Consider the following 27560-nt stretch of genomic DNA (forward strand, 5'->3'; position numbering starts at 1 on the left):
CGGACCTCTGAGACTATCACAGTGCAGGTGCATTGATACGGAGACTTGATTACACACAGGTGGATTGTATTTATCATCATTAGTCATTTAGGTCAACATTGGATCATTCAGAGATCCTCACTGAACTTCTGGAGAGAGTTTGCTGCACTGAAAGTAAAGGGGCTGAATAATTTTGCACGCCCAATTTTTCAGTTTTTGATTTGTTAAAAAAGTTTGAAATATCCAATAAATGTCGTTCCACTTCATGATTGTGTCCCACTTGTTGTTGATTCTTCACAAAAAAATACAGTTTTATATCTTTATGTTTGAAGCCTGAAATGTGGCAAAAGGTCGCAAAGTTCAAGGGGCCGAATACTTTCGGAAGGCACTGTATATTATTCCATTCCTGTGAGTCATCATACAGTTTGGTGCTGAAATGAATACACGTTTTTATAGTGTCTGAATTCTTGTTTTCTTCCATTAGTGTGAGTCATTATGTCAAGGAGTTGATCTGCTTCTGCTTGCTTTAACTTGATCAGTTAGTACAGTATTAAACACTTGTTATTGTGGAGATATAATTACACCATTCTTTTCATTTATTTTTATTAATGAATATAGCAGAAACTCTTCATTTTTTTTACATTACATATCTGACCTCTGTTCTGACTTCTGCTTTAGCTTATTTTTTCCCATATTAAAAGGAATTTCAAGCTTATTTTTCAAGTACTATTCTACTTTTCCTTCTGTAGTTTCTAGAGATAAACAATAGCCCTGACAAAAGTTTATTTCCCCTTAGTACCCACTGCTCCTGGCCAGCTGACTGTTGACACCACATCAGCTACTTTTAGCTGGAGCCAGCCACCAGGATTGGACCAAACCCAACATCATTACCAGATCTCCTACCACTGTCCAGGGACAGAACCACACTACACTACCACATCTTCACACAGCATCACTCTCTCTGACCTGCAAGGTGGTACTCAGTACTCTGTCACTGTCTGTACTGTGCTGGAAAATGGAAAGAAAAGTCGACTGGTGTCAACAACCCTCACCACAGGTAAGGAAGTACTCTGCTTAAGTATTCTGTTTAGTGTCAAAGCTGATTAAACTTGAACTAGTTATTGAAATAACTATGAACTAATGATAATGGATGTGTCAATATGGGATGTAAAGGTCCAGTATCTTCCCTGATGAGAAATATATGATGGTTAATTCCCCAGACCTCATCATGCAGTTTGGTGCTGAAATTAATAAAGGTTTTTATAGTGTGTGAATTCTTGCTTGCTTCCCATTAGTGTGAGTCATTATGTCAAGGAGTTGATCTGCCTCTGATTGCTTCAACTTTATCAGTAGTACAGTGTTAAACACTTGTTATTGTGGAGAGGATTTATAATGACACCATTATTTTATTTTATATTTAAAGAAATTGGAGTGGCGACAACAATGTAGCAGCAGCGGACCACCGTTGATAAATGGATACAGCAGAAACCCCTAAATCCAACTTCTGTTGTGACTTCTATTTTTTAGCTTCTTTCTTATTTATCTTTCTTAGTACTTCCTGCTCCAGACCAGCTGACCGTTGACTCAGTGGACACCACATCAGCTGCTGTTAGCTGGAACCAGCCACCAGGATTGAACCAAACCCAACATCATTACCAGATCTCCTACCGCTGTCCAGGGACAGAACCACACATCACTACCACATCTTCACACAGCATCACTCTCTCTGACCTGCAATGTGGTACTCAGTACTCTGTCACTGTCTGCACTGTGCTGGAAAATGGAAGGCAAAGTCGACTGGTGTCAACAACCCTCACCACAAGTAAGGAAGTACCCAACTAAAGTATTCTGTCTGGTGTCACATTTTGACTAGATATCAAAAAGACAAATGTAATTTAACAAATCATAATTATGTGTCTGTTTTATGTTCCCAAAAGACAAACAGTCGTCACTCCCAGAAAAGGGAACTAACAAAGATAATCACTTCAACAACCAAACACAGAAAGGGTTTCAAAAGGGCTTCTGATAGACACCATGGGGGTTCCCACTGAAAGATGGCAAAGCCACTAGTAACGGGTTCTAAAGACACCATGGGGGTTCCCACTGAAAGATGGCAAAGACACTAGTAACGGGTTCTAAAGACACCATGGGGGTTCCCACTGAAAGATGGCAAAGCCACTAGTAACGGGTTCTAAAGACACCATGGGGGTTCCCACTGAAAGATGGCAAAGACACTAGTAACGGGTTCTAAAGACACCATGGGGGTTCCCACTGAAAGATGGCAAAGCCACTAGTAACGGGTTCTAAAACACACCATGGGGGTTCCCACTGAAAGATGGCAAAGCCACTAGTAACGGGTTCTAAAGACACCATGGGGGTTCCCACTGAAAGATGGCAAAGCCACTAGTAACGGGTTCTAAAACACACCATGGGGGTTCCCACTGAAAGATGGCAAAGCCACTAGTAACGGGTTCTAAAAGACACCATGGGGGTTCCCACTGAAAGATGGCAAAGCCACTAGTAACGGGTTCTAAAAGACACCATGGGGGTTCCCACTGAAAGATGGCAAAGCCACTAGTAACGGGTTCTAAAAGACACCATGGGGGTTCCCACTGAAAGATGGCAAAGCCACTAGTAACGGGTTCTAAAGACACCATGGGGGTTCCCACTGAAAGATGGCAAAGACACTAGTAACGGGTTCTAAAGACACCATGGGGGTTCCCACTGAAAGATGGCAAAGCCACTAGTAACGGGTGGCCTATGTTAGCTCAACCTTCCCATGGAAGGGAAACCGATCCCAAATAAGTTTTAAATTCCAGCAGGACCAGCAGCTCTTAAATACCAGCAGGGCCAGCACAGATGTAACACATACTGACTAACGAGGTGACTCCAATCAGAGTGCCCAGCCTAGTCAACCTCTAAATGGATAGAGAAACTGAAACTCGTAACAGAACCGAAACCCGTAACAGTCAGCATGGGGTGTAAAGGTCCAGTATCTTCCCTGATGAGTTATATATGATGGTGAATTCCCAGATCTTATCATGCAGTTTGGTGCTGATATCATTAAACATTGTTTATAATACAGTGTCTGAATTCAGGCTGTCTTCTATTCCTGTGAGTCATTATATCAAGGAGTTGATCTGCCTCTGATTGCTTTAACTTTATCAGTAGTACAGTATTAAACACTTGTTATTGTGGAGAGGATTTATAATCACAACATTCTTTTCATTTATATTGATTTATCTTTGGTGTGGCAACAATCTGGCAGCGGCACAGCACCGTTACTAAATGAATAGAGCAGAAACCCTTCATTTGTGTTACTTTACAAATCCAACTGCTGTTGTGTGACGTCTGTTTTTAACTTATTTCTTCCCATATCTAAAGGAATTGCAAGCTGGCCTTTTCTACTTCATTACAACTATTCTACTTTCCCTTCTGTAGTTTATTTCTAGAGTTAATCTATAGCACTGACAATAATGTATTTTCCCTTAGTACTTCCTGCTCCAGACCAGCTGACTGTTGACTCAGTGGACACCACATCAGCTGCTGTTAGCTGGAGTCAGCCACCAGGATTGAACCAAACCCAACATCATTATCATTACCAAATCTCCTACCAGTGTCCAGGGACAAAACCACACATCACTACCACATCTTCACACAGCATCAGTCTCTCTGACCTGCAATGTGGTACTCAGTACTCCGTCACTGTCTGCACTGTGCTGGAAAATGGAAAGCAAAGTCAACTGGTGTCAACAACCCTAACCACAGGTAAGGAATTATCCTACTAAAGTATTATGTTTGGTGTCAAAGTTTATAAGATCTTAACTAGATATCAAAATAACCTCCTACATAGGCGATTACATCACCTGGTTTAAACATCTCTAGAGACTATATCACTCTCTTCATTACTCAATGCCTAGGTTTACCTCCAATGTACTCACATCCTACCTTACCTTTGTCTGTACATTTTGCCTTGAATCTATGCTATCGTGCCCAGAAACCTGCTCCTTTTACTCTTTGTTTACGAATGTGCTAGACGGCCAGTTCTTATAGCATTTAGCCGTACCCTTATCCTACTTCTCCTCTGTTCCTCTGGTGATGTAGAGGTTAATCCAGAACCTGCAGTGCCTAGCTCCACTCCCACTCCCCAGGTGCTCTCATTTGTTAACTTCTGCAACCGTAAAAGCCTTGGTTTCATGCATGTTAACATTAGAAGCCTACTCCCTAAGTTTGTTTTACTCACTGCTTTAGCACACTCTGCCAACCCCGGATGTCTTAGCCATGTCTGAATCCTGGCTTAGGAAAACCACAAAACCCCCTGAAATTTCCATCCCTAACTATAACATTTTCTGCCAAGATAGAACTGCCAAAGGCGGCGGTATTGCAATCTACTGCAAAGATAACCTGCAGAGTTCTGTCTTACTATCCAGGTCTGTACCCAAACAATGCGAGCTTCTACTTCTAAAAATGAACCTTTCCAGAAACAAGTCTCTCACCGTTGCCACTTGCTATAGACCACCCTCTGCCCCCAGTTGTGCCCTCGACACCATATGTGAATTGATTGCCACCCATCTATCTTCTGAGCTTAACCCCGGCCATCCTACAATCTAAGCTTGATGCCCTCAATCTCACACAATTTATCAATGAACCTGCCAGGTACAACCCCAAATCCGTAAACACGGGCACCCTCATAGATATCATTCTAACTAACTCGCCCTCCAAATACACCTCTGCTGTTTTCAATCAAGATCTCAGCGATCACTGCCTCATTGCCTGCATCCGTAAAGGGTCTGCGATAAAACGACCACCCCTCATCAGTGTCAAACGCTCCCTAAAATACTTCAGCGAGCAGGCCTTTCTAATCGACCTGGCCAGGGTATCCTGGAATGACATTGACCTCATCCCGTCAGTAGAGGATGCCTGGTTATTCTTTAAAAGTGCCTTCCTCAACATCTTAAATAAGCATGCTCCATTCAAAAAATTTAGAACCAGGAATAGATATAGCTATATATATAGCTAGATATATACCCTTGGTTCACTCCAGACGTGACCAGCAAAAAAACATCCTGTGGCGTTCTGCATTAGCATCGAATAGCTCCTGTGATATGCAATTTTTCAGGGAAGTTAGGAACCAATATACACAGGCTGTTAGGAAAGCTAAGGCTAGCTTTTTCAATCAGAAATGTGCATCCTGTAGTACAAACTCCGAAATGTTCTGGGACACTGTAAAGTCCATGGAGAATAAGAGCACCTCCTCCCAGCTACGCACTGCTCTGAGGCTAGGAAACACTGTTACCACCAATAAATCCAGTATAATTGAGAATTTCAATAAGCATTTCTCTATGCACCCTCCACAGCAACCCTCCCAAGCCCGCATCATTTCTCCTTCACCCATATCCAGATAGCTTATGTTCTGAAAGAGCTTGCAAAATCTGGACCCCTACAAATCAGCCGTACTGGACAATCTGGAACCTCTCTTTCTAAAATGATCTCTCGAAATTGTTGCAACACCTATTACTAGCCTGTTCAACCTCTCTTTCATATTGTCTGAGATTCCCAAAGATTGGAAAGCTGCCGCGGTCATCCCCCTCTTCAAAGGGGGAGACACTCTAGACGCAAACTGCTACATACCTATATCTATCCTACCTCTCTAAGGTCTTCGAAAGCCAAGTTAACAAACAGATTAACGACCATTTCGTATCCCAACGTACCTTCTCCGCTATGCAATCTGTTTTCGGAGCTGGTCAAGGGTGCACCTCAGCCACGCTCAAGCTCCTTAACAATATCATAACCGCCATCGACAAAAGACATTACTGTGCAGCCGTGTTCATCGACCTGGCCAAAGCTTTCGACTCTGTCAATCACCACATTCTTATTGGCTAACTCAACAGCCTTGGTTTCTCAAATGATTGCCTCGCCTGGTTCACCAACTACTTCTCTGATAGAGTTCAGTGTGTCAAATCGGAGGGCCTGTTGTCCGGACCTCTGGCAGTCTCTTTGGGGGTGCCACAGGGTTCAATTCTCAGGCCGACTCTCTTCTCTGTCTACATCAATGATGTCGCTCTTTCTGCTGGTGTTATCTGATCCACCTCTAAACAGACGACACCATTCTGTATACTTCTTGCCCCTCTTTGGACACTGTGTTAACTAACCTCCAGACGAGCTTCAATGCCATACAACTCTCCTTCCATGGCCTCCAACTGCTCTTAAATGCAAGTAAAACTAAATGCATGCTCTTCAACCGATCATTGCCCGCACCTGCCCGCCCATCCAGCATCACTGGATTGCTCTGACTTAGAATACGTGGATAACTACAAATACCTAGGTGTCAGGCTAGACTGTAAACTCTCCTTCCAGACCCACATTAAGCATCTCCAATTCAAAATTAAATCTAGAATCGGCTTCCTAATTCGCAACAAAGCATCCTTCACTCATGCTGCCTAACATACCCTCGTAAAACTGACCATCCTACCAATCCTCGACTTCGGCTATGTCATCTATAAAATAGCCTCCAACACTCTACTCCACAAATTGGATGCAGTCTATCATAGTGCCATCCGTTTTGTCACCAAAGCCCTATACACTACCCACCACTGCGACCCATACGCTCTCGTTGGCTGGCCCTTGCTTCATACTCGTCACCAAACCCACTGGCTACAGGTTATCTACACGTCTCTGCTAGGTAATGCCCCGCCTTATCTCAGCTCGCTAGCAGCACCCAATCACCATAGCAGCACCCAATCGTAACACGCGCTCCAGAAGGTATATTTCACTGGTCACCCCCAAAGCCAATTCCTCCTTTGGTCACCTTTCCTTCCAGTTCTCGGCTGCCAATGACTGGAGCAAACTGCAAAAATCACTGAAGCTGGAGACTCCTATCTCCCTCACTAGATTTAAGCACCAGTTGTCAGAGCAGCTCTCAGATCACTGCACCTGGACATAGCCCATCTGTAAAAAGCCCATCCAACTACCTCATCCCCATGCTGTATTTATTTGCTTATCTTGCTCCTTTGTACCCCAGTATCTCTACTTGCACGTCCATCTTTTGCACATCTACCATTCCAGTGTTTAATTGCTATATTGTAATTACTTCGCCACCATGGCCTATTTATTGCCTTAACTCCCTTATCTTACCTCATTTGCACTCAGTATATACTTTTTTTCCCTACTGTATTATTGACTGTATGTTTTGTTTGTTCCATGTGTCACTCTGGGTTGTTGTATGTGTCGAACTGCTATGCTTTATCTTGGCCAGGTTGCAGTTGCAAATGAGAACTTGTTCTCCACTAGCCTACCTGGTTAAATAAAGGTGAAATAAATAAATAAATAAATACTTTAGTAATCATAATGTATGTGTCAGCATGGGATGTAAAGGTACATTTTCTTTGACTACTATTCTACTTTTCCTCCTGTTCAAGAGTATAGAAATCCTCATAATTTCATTTATAATTTTAGCGTAATATTTCTATATAGTCTATACTTTCTCACTCTGAACTTCTAACTCCAGTGGGAAGGGTGTGACTTCTTGACAACGATCACAATGGCTCCAACCTGCAGCAATTAGGATGAAGTGCCTTGTTCAAAGGCACAACATATTTTTCACCTTGTCCGCTCCGGTATTCAAACCTGCAACCTTTGGTTATTGGCACAACACTGTAACCTCGAGGCTGCCTGCCTCTACCTTACCCCTAACTACAGTGCCCGTTAATATTGAGGCTACCTGCCTCTACCTACAGTGCCCTTTTTCAGGTGCGAGCTGAAAATCTAAGTTTTCACATTGCATTTGTTTTAGGGGGTAGGAGAATTGACGAGGAGAAAACTCAAAATAACTTTGATTGCTTTAATTATAATTTTTTTACACTGCAAATTGTAACTATTTGTAATGCCATGAGAGGTAGCGGATCCAGCCAAATAGGTTGTGGAATCCATCAGTCCAAAACTGAGGTGCTGTTCCTGTTCCTGCAGAATCCAGCTCAAATAAAACAATGATACAGTAAAACACATTACCACATTACCAAAGATCTGACTTTAATAACTTGTTATTCAGAACATGTTCAGTGGTGGAAGAGGCCCTCCAGAGTTGCTGCAGTGTTTGTTCTACTGGCTGTGATCATTGGCCTGTGGGATTCCTGTAAGTCAACATTGTTTTTTACTAAAACATTTGTAGTCAATGTTGTGACAGTTACACATTTTGATTGAGTTTTCCCTTTTACAGATGCAGCTGCAGAGAGAGACCAGCTACAGACAATTTACAACACCCTGACTAAAGAGAGAGACCAGCTACAGAATAGTCTAAATACAAGGACCACAGAGAGAGACCAGCTACAGAATAGTCTAAATACCAGGACCACAGAGAGAGACCAGCTACAGAATAGTCTAAATACCAGGACCACAGAGAGAGACCAGCTACAGAATAGTCTAAATACCAGGACCACAGATAGAGACCAGCTACAGAATAGTCTAAATACTAGGACCACAGAGAGAGACCAGCTACAGAATAGTCTAAATACCAGGACCACAGAGAGAGACCAGCTACAGAATAGTCTAAATACCAGGACCACAGAGAGAGACCAGCTACAGAATAGTCTAAATACCAGGACCACAGAGAGAGACCAGCTACAGAATAGTCTAAATACCAAAACCACTGAAATAGACAAGTTGATGAAGAGACTGAACACTATAACTATGGAGCATGACCAGCTACAGAAGGATATAGGTAAGGATAGACCTGTCCCCCACATGCCACAGGAGATCAGAGTTAATCAGAACTACCTACCTCGAACACCCTCAGATTTAGGTTTGTCAGTCAAGGAAGTTAGATAAATTGTTGTTGGACATTTTTTTATAATTCACCAGTGGCCTTGTGATTAGTCCGCCCTGAGATTGGAAGTCTGGGAGTTTGATCCCCGACCGAGTCATATGAAAGGCTGTAAAATGTTACCCGATGAGTGTCTGCTTGGCACTCAGCATAAAGGAGATAAAGCGGAGGTCCTACGATAGACTAGTGTCCAGCGGGTGTACTTACATTTTTATTTTATTTAAACAGGATCAACTAGGACCAATGTCTCATTTGCAGTAGAGCCCTGTTTTCAATACAAATAAATAAAACACATACATGCACAACTACTTAGACACAAGACATATACACCTTAAGAAAACAATCACAATGAACAGTTAAAAACTGTTCCACATGTAAGGTGCATCACAACTGAAGGGACATTTTCTGATCTGTGTAGAAACTGGGGATCTGAAGTGTAATGTAATTAATTGACCCAGTTTTATAATGAGTAATTCTAGAAGAGACTAGAGATGTCAGATATATTGGGAGTGTTTACTTGAACATCAAGCTGCCTCTACAAAAACAGGAGACTAGATCCTATGAGCTGTTCTGGCCCCTCATAAGCCAAGGCTCATGCAAAGCTACTTATTGAATGTGTGAATAAATAACAGTTGTAAAAGTTATGTTTAACGTGTAAATGTCAGATACACTGAACAAAAATATAAACGCAACATGTAAAGTGTTGGTCTCATGTTTCATGAGCAGAAATAAAAGATACCAGAAATGCTCCAAAAGCCAGTTTCTCTCAAATGCTCAAATTTGTTTTCATCTCTGTTAGTGAGCATTTCTCCTTTGCCAAGATGATCCGGTCCACCTGAAAGGTGTGGCATATCAAGAAGGTGATTAAACAGCATCATAATTACACAGGTGCAACTTGTGCTGGGGACAATAAAAGGACACACTAAATTGTGCAGTTTTGTCCACAACACAGATGTCTCAAGTTGAGGGATCATGCAATTGGCATGGCAACTACAAGAATGTCGACCAGAGCTGTTGCCAGATCATTGAATATTCATTTCTCTACCGTAAGCCACCTCCAACGTTGTTTTAGAGAATTTGTCAGTACGTCCACCCGGTCTCACAACCCCAGACCACGTGTAACCACGCCAGCTCAGGACCTCCACATCTGACTCCTTCACCTGCCACCCGGACAGCTGATGAAACTGAAGGTTTGCACAATCGATGAATTTCTGCACAAACTGTTAGAAATCGTCTCCGGGAAGCTCTTCTGCATGTAGCAAGGATCTGTACACATTTCCTGGAAGATGAAAATGTCCCAGTTCTTCCATGTCCTGAATAGTCACCAGACATGTCACCCATTGAGCATGTCTGTGATGCTCTGGATTGACGTGTATGACAGTGTGTTCCAGTTCCCGCCAATATCCAGCAACTTTGCACAGGCATTGAAGTGGAGTGGGACAACATTCCACAGGCCACAATCAACAGTCTGATCAACTCTATGAAGGAGACAAATGATGGTTGTCTGATCCACACCCCTACCTTTTATTTAAGATATCTGTGCCCAACAGATGCATATCTGTATTCCCAGTCATGTGAAATCCATACATTAGGGCCTAATTTTTTTTATTTCTGTCACAGGATTCTTCTGTTGAAGGAGAGGCGGACCAAAACGCAGCGTGGTTATTTAGATACATCTTTAATAAAGATGAAAATAGAACAATATACAAAAAGAAGAAACGTGAAAAACCAAAAACAGCCCTATCTGGTGTAACAAAGACAGGAACAATCACCCACAAAACCCAACACAAAACAGGCTACCTAAATATGGCTCCCAATCAGAGACAATGACTAACACCTTCCCCAGATTGAGAACCATATCAGGCCCAAACACAGAAACAGACAAACAAGACATCCAACATAGAATGCCCACTCAGATCACACCCTGACCAAACAAAACAGAACATACAAAGCAAACTATGGTCAGGGTGTGACAGTACCCCCCCCCCAAGGTGCGGACTCCGGCCGCAAAACCTGGCCCAAGGAGACGCACTGGAGACCAGATTCGTAGAGCCGGCTTCATGGCACTTGGCTCGATGCCAACTCTAGCCCGGCCGATACGCGGAGCTGGTATGTACCGCACAGGACTATACACCCGCACTGGGGACACCGAGCGCTCCACAGCATAACACGGTGCCTGCCCTGTCTCTCTCGCCCCCCCGGTAAGCACAGGAAGTTGGCGCAGGTCTCCTACCTGGCTTCACCACACTTCCTGTGTGCCCCCCCAAGAAATTTTTGGGGCTGACTCTCGGGCTTCCATCCGCTCTGCCGTGCTAGCTCCTCATAATGCCGCCTCTCTGCTTTCGCTGCCTCCAGCTCGGCTTTGGGGCGGCAATATTCCCCTGGCTCTGCCCAGGGTCCTTTCCCGTCTAGGATCTCCTCCCAATTCCATTTCTCCAAATAGTGCTGCCTCTCCCACTGCTGCTGCTGCTGCTGCTTCTCCTGCTGCCTCTGTTGCTTCTACTGCTTCCGCTGCCTGTCACCACGCTGCTTGGTCCTGTTGTGGTGGGTGATTCTGTCACGGGATTCTTCTGTTGAAGGAGAGGCGGACCAAAACTCAGCATGGTTATTTAGATACATCTTTATTAAAGATGAAAATAGAACAATATACAAAAACAAGAAACGTGAAAAACCGAAAACAGACCTATTTTTTTTTATTTTTTATAAAAAATAATTTATTACCTTCAATACCATTCATTCTTTACAACTCAGAATTTTCATACATACTCCAATAATGGTATTTTAATTTAACTAAACAAAAACCCCAAACAAAACCTCAGGGGAGCATCTTCCCTCCCCGTCACCCTACAAACTACCTTTCCCTATCTCCCCGTCCCTAATCTATCCCCTTACAAATCTAAATGACACCCAGCCCTAAACCCCCCTTCCACCTCTCCCGAGCAGCATGCTGCCCCCACTTCCTCTCCTCCCTCTTCATCCTCCCCCTCAAATCTCCTTCCACCCTCCTCACTATCCCTTCCACCCCCCAATCTCTCCCTGTCTTCACCATGTTCTGCCTGGCTTCCCACAGCCCCTATTTAAAGAGACTCATGAGAAGCCAGAGCAGAAACCTGTCCCTATCCGTCCCTCTCGCTCTCCCTACACCTCTCTCTAACCTTGCCCACGTCAATACAAAATCCCCCCTTACCAAACCTAACAACACCCGTGCCTCTAGCCCATACTACTCCGGCAAATGCACAGTCCCAAAAGACATGGCTCACAGTCTCCTCCCTGCCAGAAGAGGATCTTGGACAGGTGGGGGATTGCACCAAACTATACCGGTACATGATGGAACGTACCGGCAAGCACTTATGGAGGCTCAACCAATTCAGGTCCTTGAGCCTGTTGTCCAGACCCCGCGCCTGCACTCCCTCCCAGACCACTTCCGAGATGCCCACTACAGGCGCCGGACTCCCTGCCTTTCTGACCTCCTCGTACAGGTGCCTGTGATCTAAACCTACTCGGGCAACTTCAACCTCAGGGTGCGCACGCAGCCACTTGGCCGCATGACCAAAGTGCCACGGCAGCTGTTCCGCCCGAGGACCCGTGTTAGACCACACCATTACGCTTCTCGCCTGATACGAGAAGAACACCCGCAGGAGGTAACCGTACGGGTGTATCACTGGATGAGCAATCTCCGTTAACAAGAAAGAAACAAAAATTGCGTCCAGCAATCTCTCTCTAACCTGGCCCACGTCAATACAAAATCCCCCCTTACCAAACCTAACAACACCCGTGCCTCTAGCCCATACTACTCCGGCAAAGGCACAGTCCCAAAAGACATGGCTCACAGTCTCCTCCCTGCCACAAGAGGATCTTGGACAGGTGGGGGATTGCACCAAACTCGTGTTAGACCACACCATTACGCTTCTCGCCTGATACGAGAAGAACACCCGCAGGAGGTGCTTGAGGGGGAAATGTGGTACCCCCCTACCTCCCTCCCCGATGGGACAGAGCATGCGTGCCCTGGCGACCCACTCGCACCTGCCACTCCACATGAACTGAAACACAAGCCTCACTAGAGGCCTCCTCAGACAAGCCGGCAATGGGTAGATGTACGCCAAATACAAAAGAGACGGCAATACATCCACCTTTAGGACCAGGACTTTGCCCATAAAAGACAAATACCTAGCCTTCCACATTGCTAGCTTCCTCTGTACCACTGCGATACGCATGTTCCAGTTTAGCGTCGCTGAGCCGGAGGTCTCAAAATGGACCCCGAGAATCCTCAGGGCCCCCTCACAGAGAGATAACCCCCCGGGCACATCCGTTCTACCGCGCCATCTTCCGAAAAACTTGACAGAAGACTTTGCATGGTTCAGAACCGCTCCCGACGCTCGGGTGAAATCCCCAAAGATGGCAAGGGACCTTGTCAGGCACGAGTCCTTGCACAGCAGCAAGGAAGTGTCGTCGGCGTACTGCGTCATCTTAACACACAGCCCACCACTTCCAGGGATCAACAAGCCTTCCACCCCTGTGTCTGCCCTAATGGCAGCCCCCAGAGCCTCCATGTACAGAACGAAGAGGAGAGCCGAGAGTGGGCACCCCTGCCTGACCCCAGACGAGAGGTCAAAAACGTCACCCAAGTGACTATTTACACTAACTCGGCACCCCGCTCCGACATATAATGTACGAATCCATCCTATGAACTTCTCCCCAAATCCTAATCGACCTAACACTCTGAATAAAAATGATCTATTCACGCGATCAAAGGCTTTCGCCTGATCTAGCGCTGCTACCATTAAAGGCAGTCCTCTATCTTCAATCCAAGCGATGGAGTCCCTGATTAACTGTAGGTTCCATCTAATAGAGCGGCCCTCTACCCCGCACGTCTGATCCTCATGAACGACGTAGGGAAGGGCTGTGCGCAACCGGTCTGCTAAAACCTTTGCAAGTAGCTTGTAACCTACACACAGCATGGTCAACGGCCGCCAGTTGCCAAGGTCTGTTACTTCCCCCTTCTTATATAAAAGTGACAGCACACCAACAGCCATTGATCCCCCCGGGACCCCCATCTCAAGGATGGTCTTCAAGACTTCGAGGACCACTGGTCCAAGTATACCCCAAAACTTGAGATAAAACTCAGCCGGCAGCTCATCCATCCCAGGCACCTTCCCTTTTCCCATCCTCCTAAGAGCGCTCTCAACCTCTTCTAGTGAGATCTGGGCCTCCATCACTTCTCTAATGTCCTCCGGCAACCGCCTGGACAAGTGTTCTATAAACACATTTCCCTGCTCTACATCTATTTCCCTTTCCTTAAATAAACCTTGGAAATTATCAGTTGTCACCCTGACCATATCCTCTGGTTCTCTAACTATACTACCATTTTCTTCCCTAACGCCATGCATTACCTTCCTACTCTGTCTGGCCCTAACCGACTAAAGAACATAGCAGAACAAGTCTCAATGTGTTCTAGAAAGCCACTATGCGCACACTCCAGGAAAGCTCGAGCCTTCTGCTCCTGCAACTCCCTGAGCTGCGCCTTTAGGGTTGCGGATCTCTCCCAGTCAAACGACCCGCCGAGGTTGCCTGCCTCGTACTCGAGTTCAATTAACCTTTGGATACAATCCACCTCCCTCCTCTCCTCCCTTTTTTCCTCTTGCAATACCCTATTATAAAAGCCCTAATCCTCACCTTAACTAATTCCCACCACTCTAACACCCCCTCGCACATGGACCGGAGGCTTTCAAGCCTCCAAAAGAAACCAAAAAACCTGTCAACAAAAGCCTGCTCCTCCAGCACATCCCGATCTAACTTCCAGTACCCCCTACCAAAGAGGCAGACTGGCGACCCCACCTGCAGGAGCACCCCGTCGTGATCCGAAAAGAAAACAGGCAACAGCCGCCCAGACAACTTACCCAAAGACCTGGGTACAAAAATATAGTCGAGCCTCCGCGCAACCCCCCTGGAGTTGCGCCATGTAGGACCGGCCATTTTCGGAGTAGTGTGCAGGCCACCATCAACCAGACCATGGCAAGCCATTAGCCCGGTGATGGCGCCTGCACTGCTATCCCCCCCTATTCCTAAATCTGTATTAAAATCCCCCCCTATCACTAATTTCCTATTTGTGACACACAGGGGCGCCAGACAGTCCACCATCTCCCTCCTGTCTGCCACCACCTGTGGCCCATACACCACCACTAATCTAAATTTACAATCCCTTATCGTGACATCCACCCCTATAACCCTCCCTTGCATCACCACAAAAGAACCCTCCACTTTTACCTCCCTGTGCCCACACAAAATCCCTACCCCCGATGAGTGCACCCCCCCAATACCCCAAACCGACTCCCCCTTGTCCCACTCCCTCTTAAACCTACTAACATCCCCTCCATCCCTCAGGTGAACCTCCTGTAAAAAACAAAAATCAAACCCCACACCCTCCAAATAACTAAAAACCGCCCTCCTCTTAACATAATCCCTTAAACCCCTTACATTTAAACTAACAAAAGTAAAATTAGACCCCATGAAAGAATAAAATAAAAACATGTAATACACTCAAATACTAAACCCAGACAGAAAAAAACAAAAACAGGAGACTCACCTGATGCTCCCCTGCTCCATATCTACCTGTGAAAACACCATCCGTACTCCCGACATCCCCCCCTCTTCCTCCATCTCACCAACCCAGGATGCAGGAATAGTGTTTGGCTCCGAGGTGCCCTGCACACTGGGTCTACCCCCACACTCCTACCCCTCCCCAGTGCTGCAGCTGGTTTGGAAAAAAATAGGGGAGGCTGAGTCCCCAAACAAAAAACTCCCCACCTCCTCCTGTACCCAGTCCTGAGTCTCGTTAGGTGTGACCCCACCCAACATAAGTTGAGGGCCTGGGGAAACCAGCAGCAACCCAGAGGTTTCTCCCACCCCATCACTCTCTTGACCATCCCCTCCCTCTCATTGTCGGCCAATCGCACCCTCCTCTTCATTCTCTTCTTTGGTGATGGCGGCAGTGGAGAGATACCACCCTCCCCCCCGCCAGTTACTCCACCATACCTCTCATCTCTTCCACCAGGGCACTTTCCCCCACTCCACTTGCTCTTCCACCGTCTCCTTCTCCACCGCCCCTCCCTCGCTTTCTTCTCTCTCATGCTCCTCCACTCAGTTGCCTTCTTCTGCCGCTTTTCCTGGTTCTCCTACTCCCGTGACTTCCGTTTCCTTCTCTCTTCCATCCGCCGCTTCTTGCTCCTCCTCCTTCCTTGCGACCCTCCCACTCTGGTCATGAGGCGTGCTTCCTTCCCCTCCTCTTCTTCCCCCGCTCCTGCTCCCCCCCCCCCAGCCACAGACGTGTATGACCTCTGACAAGCCGGGCACCCCCGCCACAGGTGTGCTAACGAGCCACACCCGTGGCACGCCTTAGGCTCGTCACAATCCTTCGCCTTGTGCTCCCCAGATCCACAAAATCTGCATTTTCTTGCGCTGCACGAGGCGAGGATGTGGCCGTAGGCCATACAGCGCCTGCAAAATGGAGGCTGACGTGCATAAAACAACGTCCCCCTGTCAGCCCCCAGGGAGAACATAGCAGGAGGATGGAGGTAGCCACCATGTCCCTTTGGGTCCTCCCTGAGGAGGGCCTGGAAGCCTCTCCTCCCATTCCAAAACCCAAGGGAGTCTTTGAGGTGCCTTGCTGAGGAGACGTTATCCATGTATCTCCCCAGAAAGGCCCTCACCTTTTCGTTCTTAACGTATGGGTTGTAAATGTTGACAGTTACAACCCTAATGTTGTTCCTCGCCAGGCTTGTTATTTCATAGTGGCTCATCGGCCTCTCACCTCCCACTGCTCTTGCCCTTCTCAGGATATCATCGCGTTTCTCCTCTGTATGTAGTGCCACGTCGTATGCTCCCTCCCGTTGGAGTTGCCTTGGAAACAAAACACGTCCTTCACCGTCAGCTTTAGAATCCCCATCAAAATTGTCCTTCCAAAAGTTTCCCGTCCTAAAGGCTCCAACTCCTTTTCCTTCCAAGCAAACCGACTCGTGTTAGCCAGCCCAATCCCAGGGACCGACCGTGTTGATGGATTTTGCACCATCTCCGCAAGGACAGAGCCTGGGCGCGAACCCAGAGTCTCTGGTGGCACAGCTGGCACTGCAGTACAGCGCCCTTAACCACTGCGCCACCCGGGAGGCCATGTTCTTTTTATTTTAAATAACATTTGAGTGTCAAAGTCATAGTAAATGTCATTCAAGTAACACATATGGTAAATGTCAAACTTCTAGGGTCCTATCCTGAAGGATGGAGAAGGTTTGGCTGCAGCTGTTACTACCTCTCTACTGAGAGGAAATCCTGGAAGGAGAGTAGACAGGACTGTCTGGAGAGAGGAGCAGATCTGGTGATCATTAACAGTGAAGAGGAACAGGTGAGAGACAGACATGTATTGGTTGGGAGTCCCATAGGGCGGCGCACAATTGGCCCGGCGTCGTCTGGGTTTGACCGGTGTAGGCCGTCATTGTAAATAAGAATTTGTTCTCAGCTGATTTGCCCGGTTGAATAAAACATAAATGAGTTAAACTGTACCAATGTTTTTTCTGTTCCTCAACAGACATTCATCAATGGGTTTGAATCAGTCACTTTTGCCTGGATTGGTCTGACTGACTCTGTTACTGAGGGGACCTGGAAATGGGTGGACGGAACCCCACTGACCACCCCAAGGTAAGAGACTACTGATCTATAGTAACACTGACCAGCCCAAGGAAAGAGACTACTGCTCTATAATAACACTGACCACCCCAAGGTTAGAGACTACTGCTCTATAATAACACTGACCACCCCAAGGTAAGAGACTCCTGCTCCACAGTAACACTGACCACCCCAAGGTAAGAGACTACTGCTCTAATAACACTGACCACCCCAAGGTAAGAGATGACTGCTCTATAATAACACTGACCACCCCAAGGTTAGAGACTACTGCTCTATAATTACACTGACCACCCCAAGGTAAGAGACTCCTGCTCCATAGTAACACTGACCACCCCAAGGTAAGAGACTCCTGCTCTATAGTAACACTGACCACCCCAAGGAAAGAGACTACTGCTCTAATAACACTGACCACCCCAAGGTAAGAGACTACTGCTCTATAATAACACTGACCACCCCAAGGTAAGAGACTACTGCTCTAATACCACTGACCACCCCAAGGTAAGAGACTCCTGCTCTAATAACACTGACCACCCCAAGGTAAGAGACTACTGCTCTATAATAACACTGACCACAGTGGAAGAAGTAGGACTGATTCTGTGTTGTTCATACTCTAGGTTCTGAGAGAGTGGTCAGTCTAACTCTGTGTTGTTCATACTCTAGGTTCTGAAATAGAGGTCAGTCTAACTATGTGTTGTTCTACTACAGGTATTGGTGGAGTGGAGAGCCTGATGGTTGGACAGACCAGAACTGTGTGGAAATATACATGTCGTCAGGTCAAGGAGTATGGAGGGATTATGATTGTACCTTTTCACAACAATGGATCTGTGAGAAATAGGCTTCTCATAGGTACTTTCTCTGCACTGCTGATTAATGAACTCTACTGTATGTTAATGATGTTCTGAAGACTGGTTTGATTTGATAGAATTGTACTCAACTACAGCTAGGAGAGAAACACATACAAACACATTCACACACACGAAGATAGTGATCTGAACCTGAAAAGATGTTAATACTGAGAAACATATGTGAAAAAAATATAAGATCGTCCCAACATTTCAAGAAAACCTGAGCTACCTAAATGTAGTTGTGCACCATGCCCTCTTCCTAGTAGAAATATCAACATTAACTGTCAAAGAAACAAACACATCATGTTAAATTGTACATCAATATTTATAGAGGGATTTTCTGCTGACTCTGGCACTGTCTTCTTTACTGTCCTTTATATATCCAATCCAAGGTCAACTACACGTTATATATTGTCCACAAAGTACAGAAGTGTCTGTGGCAGAATGGACTGCCTGCAAAGTGTCACAGAACCCACTGCCTGTATAGTGTGACAGAACCCACTGCCTGCAAAGTGTCACAGAACCCACTGCCTGTATAGTGTGACAGAACCCACTGCCTGCAAAGTGTCACAGAACCCACTGCCTGTATAGTGTGACAGAACCCACTGCCTGTATAGTGTGACAGAACCCACTGCCTGTATAGTGTGACAGAACCCACTGCCTGTATAGTGTGACAGAACCCACTGCCTGTATAGTGTGACAGAACCCACTGTCTGTATAGTGTGACAGAACCCACTGTCTGTATAGTGTGACAGAACCCACTGTCTGTATAGTGTGACAGAACCCACTGCCTGTATAGTGTGACAGAACCCACTGCCTGTATAGTGTGACAGAACCCACTGTCTGTATAGTGTGACAGAACCCACTGTCTGTATAGTGTGACAGAACCCACTGTCTGTATAGTGTGACAGAACCCACTGTCTACATAGTGTGACAGAACCCACTGCCTGTATAGTGTGACAGAACCCACTGTCTGTATAGTGTGACAGAATCCACTGTCTGTATAGTGTGACAGAACCCACTGTCTACATAGTGTGACAGAACCCACTGCCTGTATAGTGTGACAGAACCCACTGCCTGTATAGTGTGACAGAACCCACTGCCTGTATAGTGTGACAGAACCCACTGTCTGTATAGTGTCACAGAACCCACTGCCTGTATAGTGTGACAGAACCCACTGCCTGTATAGTGTGTCAGAACACACTGCCTGTATAGTGTGACAGAACCCACTGCCTGTATAGTGTGACAGAACCCACTGCCTGTATAGTGTGACAGAACCCACTGCCTGCATAGTGTGACAGAACCCACTGCCTGTATAGTGTGACAGAACCCACTGCCTGCATTGTGTGACAGAACCCACTGCCTGTATAGTGTGACAGAACCCACTGTCTACATAGTGTGACAGAACCCACTGCCTGTATAGTGTGACAGAACCCACTGCCTGTATAGTGTGACAGAACCCACTGCCTGTATAGTGTGACAGAACCCACTGCCTGTATAGTGTGACAGAACCCACTGCCTGTATAGTGTCACAGAACCCACTGTCTGTATAGTGTGACAGAACCCACTGCCTGTATAGTGTGACAGAACCCACTGCCTGTATAGTGTGACAGAACCCACTGCCTGTATAAGTGTGACAGAACCCACTGTCTGTATAGTGTGACAGAACCCACTGCCTGTATAGTGTGACAGAACCCACTGCCTGTATAGTGTGACAGAACCCACTGCCTGTATAGTGTGACAGAACCCACTGCCTGTATAGTGTGACAGAACCCACTGCCTGTATAGTGTGACAGAACCCACTGTCTGTATAGTGTGACAGAACCCACTATCTACATAGTGTGACAGAACCCACTGTCTGTATAGTGTGACAGAACCCACAGCCTGTATAGTGTGACAGAACCCACAGCCTGTATAGTGTGACAGAACCCACTGCCTGTATAGTGTGACAGAACCCACTGCCTGTATAGTGTGACAGAACCCACTGCCTGTATAGTGTGACAGAACCCACTGCCTGTATAGTGTGACAGAACCCACTGCCTGTATAGTGTGACAGAACCCACTGTCTCTATAGTGTGACAGAACCCACTGTCTGTATAGTGTGATAGAACCCACTGCCTCTATAGTGTGACAGAACCCACTGTCTGTATAGTGCGTCAGAACCCACTGCCTGTATAGTGTGACAGAACCCACTGCCTGTATAGTGTGACAGAACCCACTGCCTGTATAGTGTGACAGAACCCACTGCCTGTATATCGTGACAGAACCCACTGCCTGTATAGTGTGTCAGAACCCACTGCTTGCATAGTGTGTCAGAACCCACTGCCTGTATAGTGTGACAGAACCCACTGCCTGTATAGTGTGACAGAACCCACTGCCTGTATTGTGTGACAGAACCCACTGCCTGTATATCGTGACAGAACCCACTGCCTGTATAGTGTGACAGAACCCACTGCCTGTATAGTGTGTCAGAACCCACTGCCTGTATAGTGTGACAGAACCCACTGCCTGTATAGTGTGACAGAACCCACTGCCTGTATAGTGTGACAGAACCCACTGCCTGTATAGTGTGACAGAACCCACTGCCTGTATAGTGTGACAGAACCCACTGCCTGTATAGTGTGACAGAACCCACTGCCTGTATATCGTGACAGAACCCACTGCCTGTATAGTGTGACAGAACCCACTGCCTCTATAGTGTGACAGAACCCACTGCCTCTATAGTGTGACAGAACCCACTGCCTCTATAGTGTGACAGAACCCACTGCCTCTATAGTGTGACAGAACCCACTGCCTGTATAGTGTGACAGAACCCACTGCCTGTATAGTGTGACAGAACCCACTGCCTGTATAGTGTGACAGAACCCACTGCCTGTATATCGTGACAGAACCCACTGCCTGTATAGTGTGACAGAACCCACTGCCTGTATAGTGTGTCAGAACCCACTGCCTGTATAGTGTGACAGAACCCACTGCCTGTATAGTGTGACAGAACCCACTGCCTGTATAGTGTGACAGAACCCACTGCCTGTATAGTGTCACAGAACCCACTGCCTGTATAGTGTGTCAGAACCCACTGCCTGTATAGTGTGTCAGAACCCACTGCCTGTATAGTGTGTCAGAACCCACTGCCTGTATAGTGTGACAGAACCCACTGCCTGTATAGTGTGACAGAACCCACTGCCTGTATAGTGTGACAGAACCCACTGCCTGTATATCGTGACAGAACCCACTGCCTGTATAGTGTGACAGAACCCACTGCCTGTATAGTGTGTCAGAACCCACTGCTTGCATAGTGTGTCAGAACCCACTGCCTGTATAGTGTGACAGAACCCACTGCCTGTATAGTGTGACAGAACCCACTGCCTGTATTGTGTGACAGAACCCACTGCCTGTATATCGTGACAGAACCCACTGCCTGTATAGTGTGACAGAACCCACTGCCTGTATAGTGTGTCAGAACCCACTGCCTGTATAGTGTGACAGAACCCACTGCCTGTATAGTGTGACAGAACCCACTGCCTGTATAGTGTGACAGAACCCACTGCCTGTATAGTGTGACAGAACCCACTGCCTGTATAGTGTGACAGAACCCACTGCCTGTATAGTGTGACAGAACCCACTGCCTGTATATCGTGACAGAACCCACTGCCTGTATAGTGTGACAGAACCCACTGCCTCTATAGTGTGACAGAACCCACTGCCTCTATAGTGTGACAGAACCCACTGCCTCTATAGTGTGACAGAACCCACTGCCTCTATAGTGTGACAGAACCCACTGCCTGTATAGTGTGACAGAACCCACTGCCTGTATAGTGTGACAGAACCCACTGCCTGTATAGTGTGACAGAACCCACTGCCTGTATATCGTGACAGAACCCACTGCCTGTATAGTGTGACAGAACCCACTGCCTGTATAGTGTGTCAGAACCCACTGCCTGTATAGTGTGACAGAACCCACTGCCTGTATAGTGTGACAGAACCCACTGCCTGTATAGTGTGACAGAACCCACTGCCTGTATAGTGTCACAGAACCCACTGTCTGTATAGTGTGACAGAACCCACTGTCTGTATAGTGTGTCAGAACCCACTGCTTGCATAGTGTGTCAGAACCCACTGCCTGTATAGTGTGTCAGAACCCACTGCCTGTATAGTGTGTCAGAACCCACTGCCTGTATAGTGTGTCAGAACCCACTGCCTGTATAGTGTGTCAGAACCCACTGCCTGTATAGTGTGACAGAACCCACTGCTTGCATAGTGCATACCTCGTATTAACAAATAAACAACAGACACACACAATCTTCAAATACACTTGTACCCTCCACTGTACACACATTACTTAGTTCTCACATATAATTAGGTGAGACACACATATTCACAATGAGTGAGGACCTAATGTAACTTTAACGGTGGTTCAAAGTCTGGAAAACATGTCATACTGTAGACAGTTTTAATAGCTCTCTTTTACGGCAAAAAAAGTTATAAAATAACAATGCATGGAAAGCCCAACTAGTCTTTGAACAGCAAGTGGTTCAGTCAGTCTGGGCTTCTTCCAGGTATGTATCTTATCAATCATTTGACATTTACATTCATTAACTGTATGTTGTTTTGAGCCATCTGCCTCTTTTCCAGTGTCTAATCTGTTGGAGTAAAGCACAGGCTGAAATGTTAAAAAATTACATTTTTGATGTTATTAATAATGTTACTGAATGTGTTTTGTGATTAAGATATGCTCTGTTGTTGATGATCAGTAGATGGTATAACTTTGATTGACTGTCATTGAAAGTGACCCTCAGTCACTCATCAAAATAGTGTTAGAGAGAATGATAAAGAAATGGAATATATTGATATAGGGAATATTTACTGAAGGTTAAGTTTCTCATCTGGTAGTGATTTGGTGGTAGATCATTATTGAGTATTTCCCCTCAAAAACATAGTCAGTCAAAGATAGTTAGTGACTCTCTGGCTTTATGTGGTGTAGCATGATAAAGCATGTGCTGTACTCTCTTTGTAATGTCAGTAATGGGATTGTTTGTGCCTGAATGTGTACACATGTGCCACTAAAACGTTAAAATAGCTTTCATGAAGTTATCTTGTTTATTGTTTCTACTATATGTGTTCTGTAATTAGGAAACGTTTTACTGTTGTTGATCAAACACTTACCGTACTAACGTGTCATTGAAAGTGACCCTCAGTCTCCTGCCAAAACGGTTTCAGAGAAAATGTCTAAGATTGTTAAAAGTTCAAATATCCGGTGCATGTAGACAATTCAACTTGAACGTACTCAAGGAAGATGAATTTTCTATGTTAATTATTATATTGTTGGTCATCATTTCATTTTTACCAAATGTATTTCAGTCCATCAAAACTATGACAACGTATGACTTGAGTCTGTTTGTGACAATCATTTCAAACTGTTGATGACAGTACCTTATATTTAGAAATAATATAATATGTGTAAATATGTTCTTAAAATACTTTTGACATATCATTGCTTTATCTAATAGGAATCATAAAGGACAAGGTATAACCTCCAAACAAGTGCACATGAGTTCAGATGTCTTTATGATTATATTGTCAGGTTCTGTCAGGTGCTCTCTTCATACTGTCAGTAATAGGAGTGTCTGTTATATATTTACAGACTGATGCTGTGCTGACTCATTCTTAGACCTTGTGATCTCTAGGGTGATCTAGATGAGATGGTATAAACTGTGTAATAACCTACATTTGTTCCAGGGAACTCGAAATGCACCAGGACATTGTCATGGTAATTGTGCACATTCAAGTTCACGAAAAGGGTTTTACAATTGACATCAGGCCGTAGCTTATATTTGTACTATGCCCATCAGTGATGGTTAAGATAAGGGAGGATGATTCTTTTTTTTTCATGAGCATGGTCTTATTTTATTACAGAATATTGGATGACAGTGTAAGTCAGTCAGCAGTTCCACCTTGTGAACCATGCCCTCTTCCTAGTAAAAATATCAACATGGAGTCATGGGAGTTGGAGCCTTGAACAACATACATATATTGGAGTAAAATATCTGTATCATTCTATAGGTTTTGGAGCTTTTATTTAAAATATTAAAATATGTTATTAGATGAAGACAATCAGAGGGACATATGGCAAGGAGTTCCAATATGATCAGGAAACTACAGACCGCTTATATAGATAGCTGAAATTGAATTTCTATAACTTATTTTATTAGTCATCTCAGGGATCCTACTTGAAAATGTCACAGACTTATGGTTGGGAATATGGTAGAAAACAGATGTAATTGAATGTATGGTATCTTATTTGATGGAAACATGAATTCATTGATGTATGCTTGCTATTCCCACCCTTCACTATATTTCATTACTAATTTAAGATGAATGTACTAACTGTAAGTCACTCTGGATAAGAGTGTCTGCTAAATGACTTGAATGTGAAATGTAAATGACTTACAGGGTCCATATGGAGAGAACTGACACGTCAACTCCAAGCTGTCCGTCGATAGAGAGTGACCAGTCAATGGATACCCCTCCCTTTTACGAGGAGGGGAAATCAACTCCAGAAGAGAAGTAAGATAATGCATTTTATTTACGCATTCTTATTCCATATTTATGTAAAGTGTTATTCATTTATGGACAACACAAGCCACGTATTGACTTTACTGGAGTCAGTTACTTCCTCATTGTCTTGTTTTACAAAATGAAGTCCTGAAAATACAGTCCATTTAGTATACTTAAAAACAAAAGCAATACATGTTTCCTTAAGTGCTTGGGGTGTACACCAAATACACAGTTGTAGGACGTTTCGGTATGAATTGCACCCACTTTGTACTATTTGATACTCTATATCAAAGGGGGCAAAGTACGGCCCGCGGGCCATAGACGGCCCGACAGGCACTTCAATCCGGCCCACAAGACATTTTTTAAATGTATAGTCTACTACTATATTTGAGTTAATGATTTTTGGCATAAAATGACTCATTCCATGCTATACAAACAACCTCCAATAGATGGCGCTGTAGCCTGGCAGCACGCTCTGTATTTGGGCCTACGGTCAGATTCCTTTGATGACCTTTGACGTGAAAAACGAGTGCTGCGAAAATGAGAAAAATTGACTCTGAATGTCGTGTGTTTAAAGAAGAATGGACAGCAAATTTTTTTTTTTATATTTAATTTTTTTATTTTTTACAAATATTGAACATAAGAACGTGTTGCCGTTTTTAAGGACTATAATCACAATTGTCATTTTTAGAGCAATCATGCTATCAGAGTGTCTGCCTGCTTGGAAAAAATGAATCTACAGTGGAGCAAACGTCACAACAGATTGATTACCAAATCTAACCGGTAAAAATATTGGCCGACTAAAAAGATTACAAGACAATGTAAAAGAAAGCCCTAATATTTCTTCATTGTATTATCCACCAGGAAGCCCTGTGTAAAAGTGTGTTAAAGCTGGAAAATGTTGTCAAAGTGTTTGTACAACTTTTCAACTTTAAAATGGCAATGAGGCTTTACCATTGTCAGTTCATTCAGCTGCTCAATGACATTGAGACAGAGCACCAGGACTTGTTGTACCAGTCAAATGTGCACTGGCTAAGCCTGGGGGAAGTATTTCGCCATACTTTAGACTGGCACGATTGAGACTGAGCTGGAGGCTGTATCATGCCCCCTGTCTTTCGACAGCAAGAAAGCACCACCTGACACACAACTGGAGCTCATCGACATCCAGTGTCACAGTGCTTTGAAGGAGAAGTATAACACACACAATATACCAGTTTTATGGCTCACTGAATGAAACAGTTTCCAAACATGAAACATCACGCCCAGAGGATGCTGGTTTTATTCAGATCCACGTGTGAACAAACTTGCTCAGTCATGAACTACAACAAATCCCGTCACAGGTCAAATTTAACAAACCACTTGTCAGCTGTTCTGAGGATCTCTACTTCAGAAGTAACACCAGACTTTGATGCCCTTTACAAGAGAGCTGACCAGACCCATTGCTCACATTAAGACTGAAATCAAAAAGAGTTGTGTAGGCGTATGTTTTCTTTACCTGTTTTCAACAGTCTTTTTTAAAATTCTTATGGTGATGGTTATTGCAGGTGAGAATTATCCAGCAATGCACTTGGATACTGGCCTTGTCCCCATTCATTTGACATTGATTGAACAGCTCAGATTGTACTTTATTTGGGCTGAGATGATTTGGGAACTGTTCAGCAATCTGCTTTAATATAAAGAGTTCTAGAGCATCTACATTTCAACATGAATCCAAATGTTGTTTTGTGTTTGCTCTGTATGTGGCTCACAATGTTCTTTTTTATGGTGGAGGTGAAATATTTCATAATATGCTATCATAAACAGGCCAGTCAATATGGACTCAAATTATTTACTTTTTGCTCTTATTTGTGTCACTCAGATTGCACTTTAGGAACGGAGATGGTCTTTATCAGACGTCTGCTGTTTCCAGTCATATAAACATGTTTTTTTCATATTTTAAATGTTTGCACTTTTTGTGGCTGTGAGTCTGACTGTGGGTAGAAGTAGTACAGTGACAGAATTGTTCTGCGTCTTAGCAGCACATGTACACTTACAGTACACTACTAGAACAAAGGCTTCATGGGTTTTGTCAGGCATATAGTATGTGGCCCTTCACTTTCGAAAGCTGAATGTGGTCCTTGAGAAAAGAAGTTTGCCCGCCTGCTTTATATGTACATCACGTGTTACGTTACTTTATTCTCAATGGAATTTTTTACACTTCGATGCTGAATATTATGTCTTCACATTATCGAAAATGAATATTAAATCAACGATTTTTCATTTTTTAACACAGTAATCCAAAACACATTCTGGCAGCGCAATGACATAATAGTATATTTTCAAGAAGTACTAGAAAATAGACATTTCCTGAATCGCAAACCAGTTTCTTTCCCTTGTCCCTAGTCCCTCGATTTGTGTGTTCAAAAGGTGCTTCCGTCGTTATCTCAAGTGTACCAAAGCGGAGGGAGTAAAAACTATCAAGTGGGTCTAATTTTATGCTCCAATAGACATCGAACGAGCAAGCAACGCTGCCGGCGTCACAGCGAAGTGGTATCCTAACACGAAACCCAAAAGTGCTGTGTGCGCCATCGTGCATACATTTATTTTGTCCCCCCACACCAAACACGATCAAGACACGCAGGTTAAAATATCAAAACAAACCAATTATATTAATTTGGGGACAGGTCCAAAAACGTTAAACATTTATGGCA

The 27560-nt window shown here is 44.8% G+C and overlaps 2 protein-coding genes across 15 annotated transcripts in view; both read left to right on the forward strand.

Annotated features, from left to right (window-relative positions):
* Window positions 1-27560, forward strand: part of LOC110534594 (fibronectin) — a 272449-nt gene that overhangs the window by 57309 nt on the left and 187580 nt on the right. For 12 of the 14 annotated variants that reach the window (XM_036934025.1, XM_036934023.1, XM_036934032.1 and 9 more), the window contains 2 exons: window positions 776-1036; window positions 1532-1801. In XM_036934025.1, the coding sequence (XP_036789920.1) occupies window positions 776-1036; window positions 1532-1801 (531 nt within the window). Of the gene's footprint in view, window positions 1-775; window positions 1037-1531; window positions 1802-22260; window positions 22872-24765; window positions 24880-27560 lie in introns of those variants that run through there. The other 2 variants (XM_036934024.1, XM_036934036.1) reach the window with 1 other exon arrangement.
* On the forward strand, window positions 2875-18851 carry LOC118936776 (CD209 antigen-like protein B). Its single transcript, XM_036934054.1, has 7 exons — window positions 2875-2966; window positions 3472-3747; window positions 8027-8110; window positions 8195-8695; window positions 17050-17189; window positions 17373-17482; window positions 18176-18851. The coding sequence occupies exons 1-7, from the start codon at window positions 2954-2956 to the stop codon at window positions 18303-18305; spliced, it is 1254 nt and encodes a 417-aa protein (XP_036789949.1). The 5' UTR covers window positions 2875-2953; the 3' UTR covers window positions 18306-18851.

Source organism: Oncorhynchus mykiss, chromosome 10, assembly GCF_013265735.2.
Source record: "Oncorhynchus mykiss isolate Arlee chromosome 10, USDA_OmykA_1.1, whole genome shotgun sequence".
Lineage (NCBI taxonomy): Eukaryota > Metazoa > Chordata > Actinopteri > Salmoniformes > Salmonidae > Oncorhynchus > Oncorhynchus mykiss.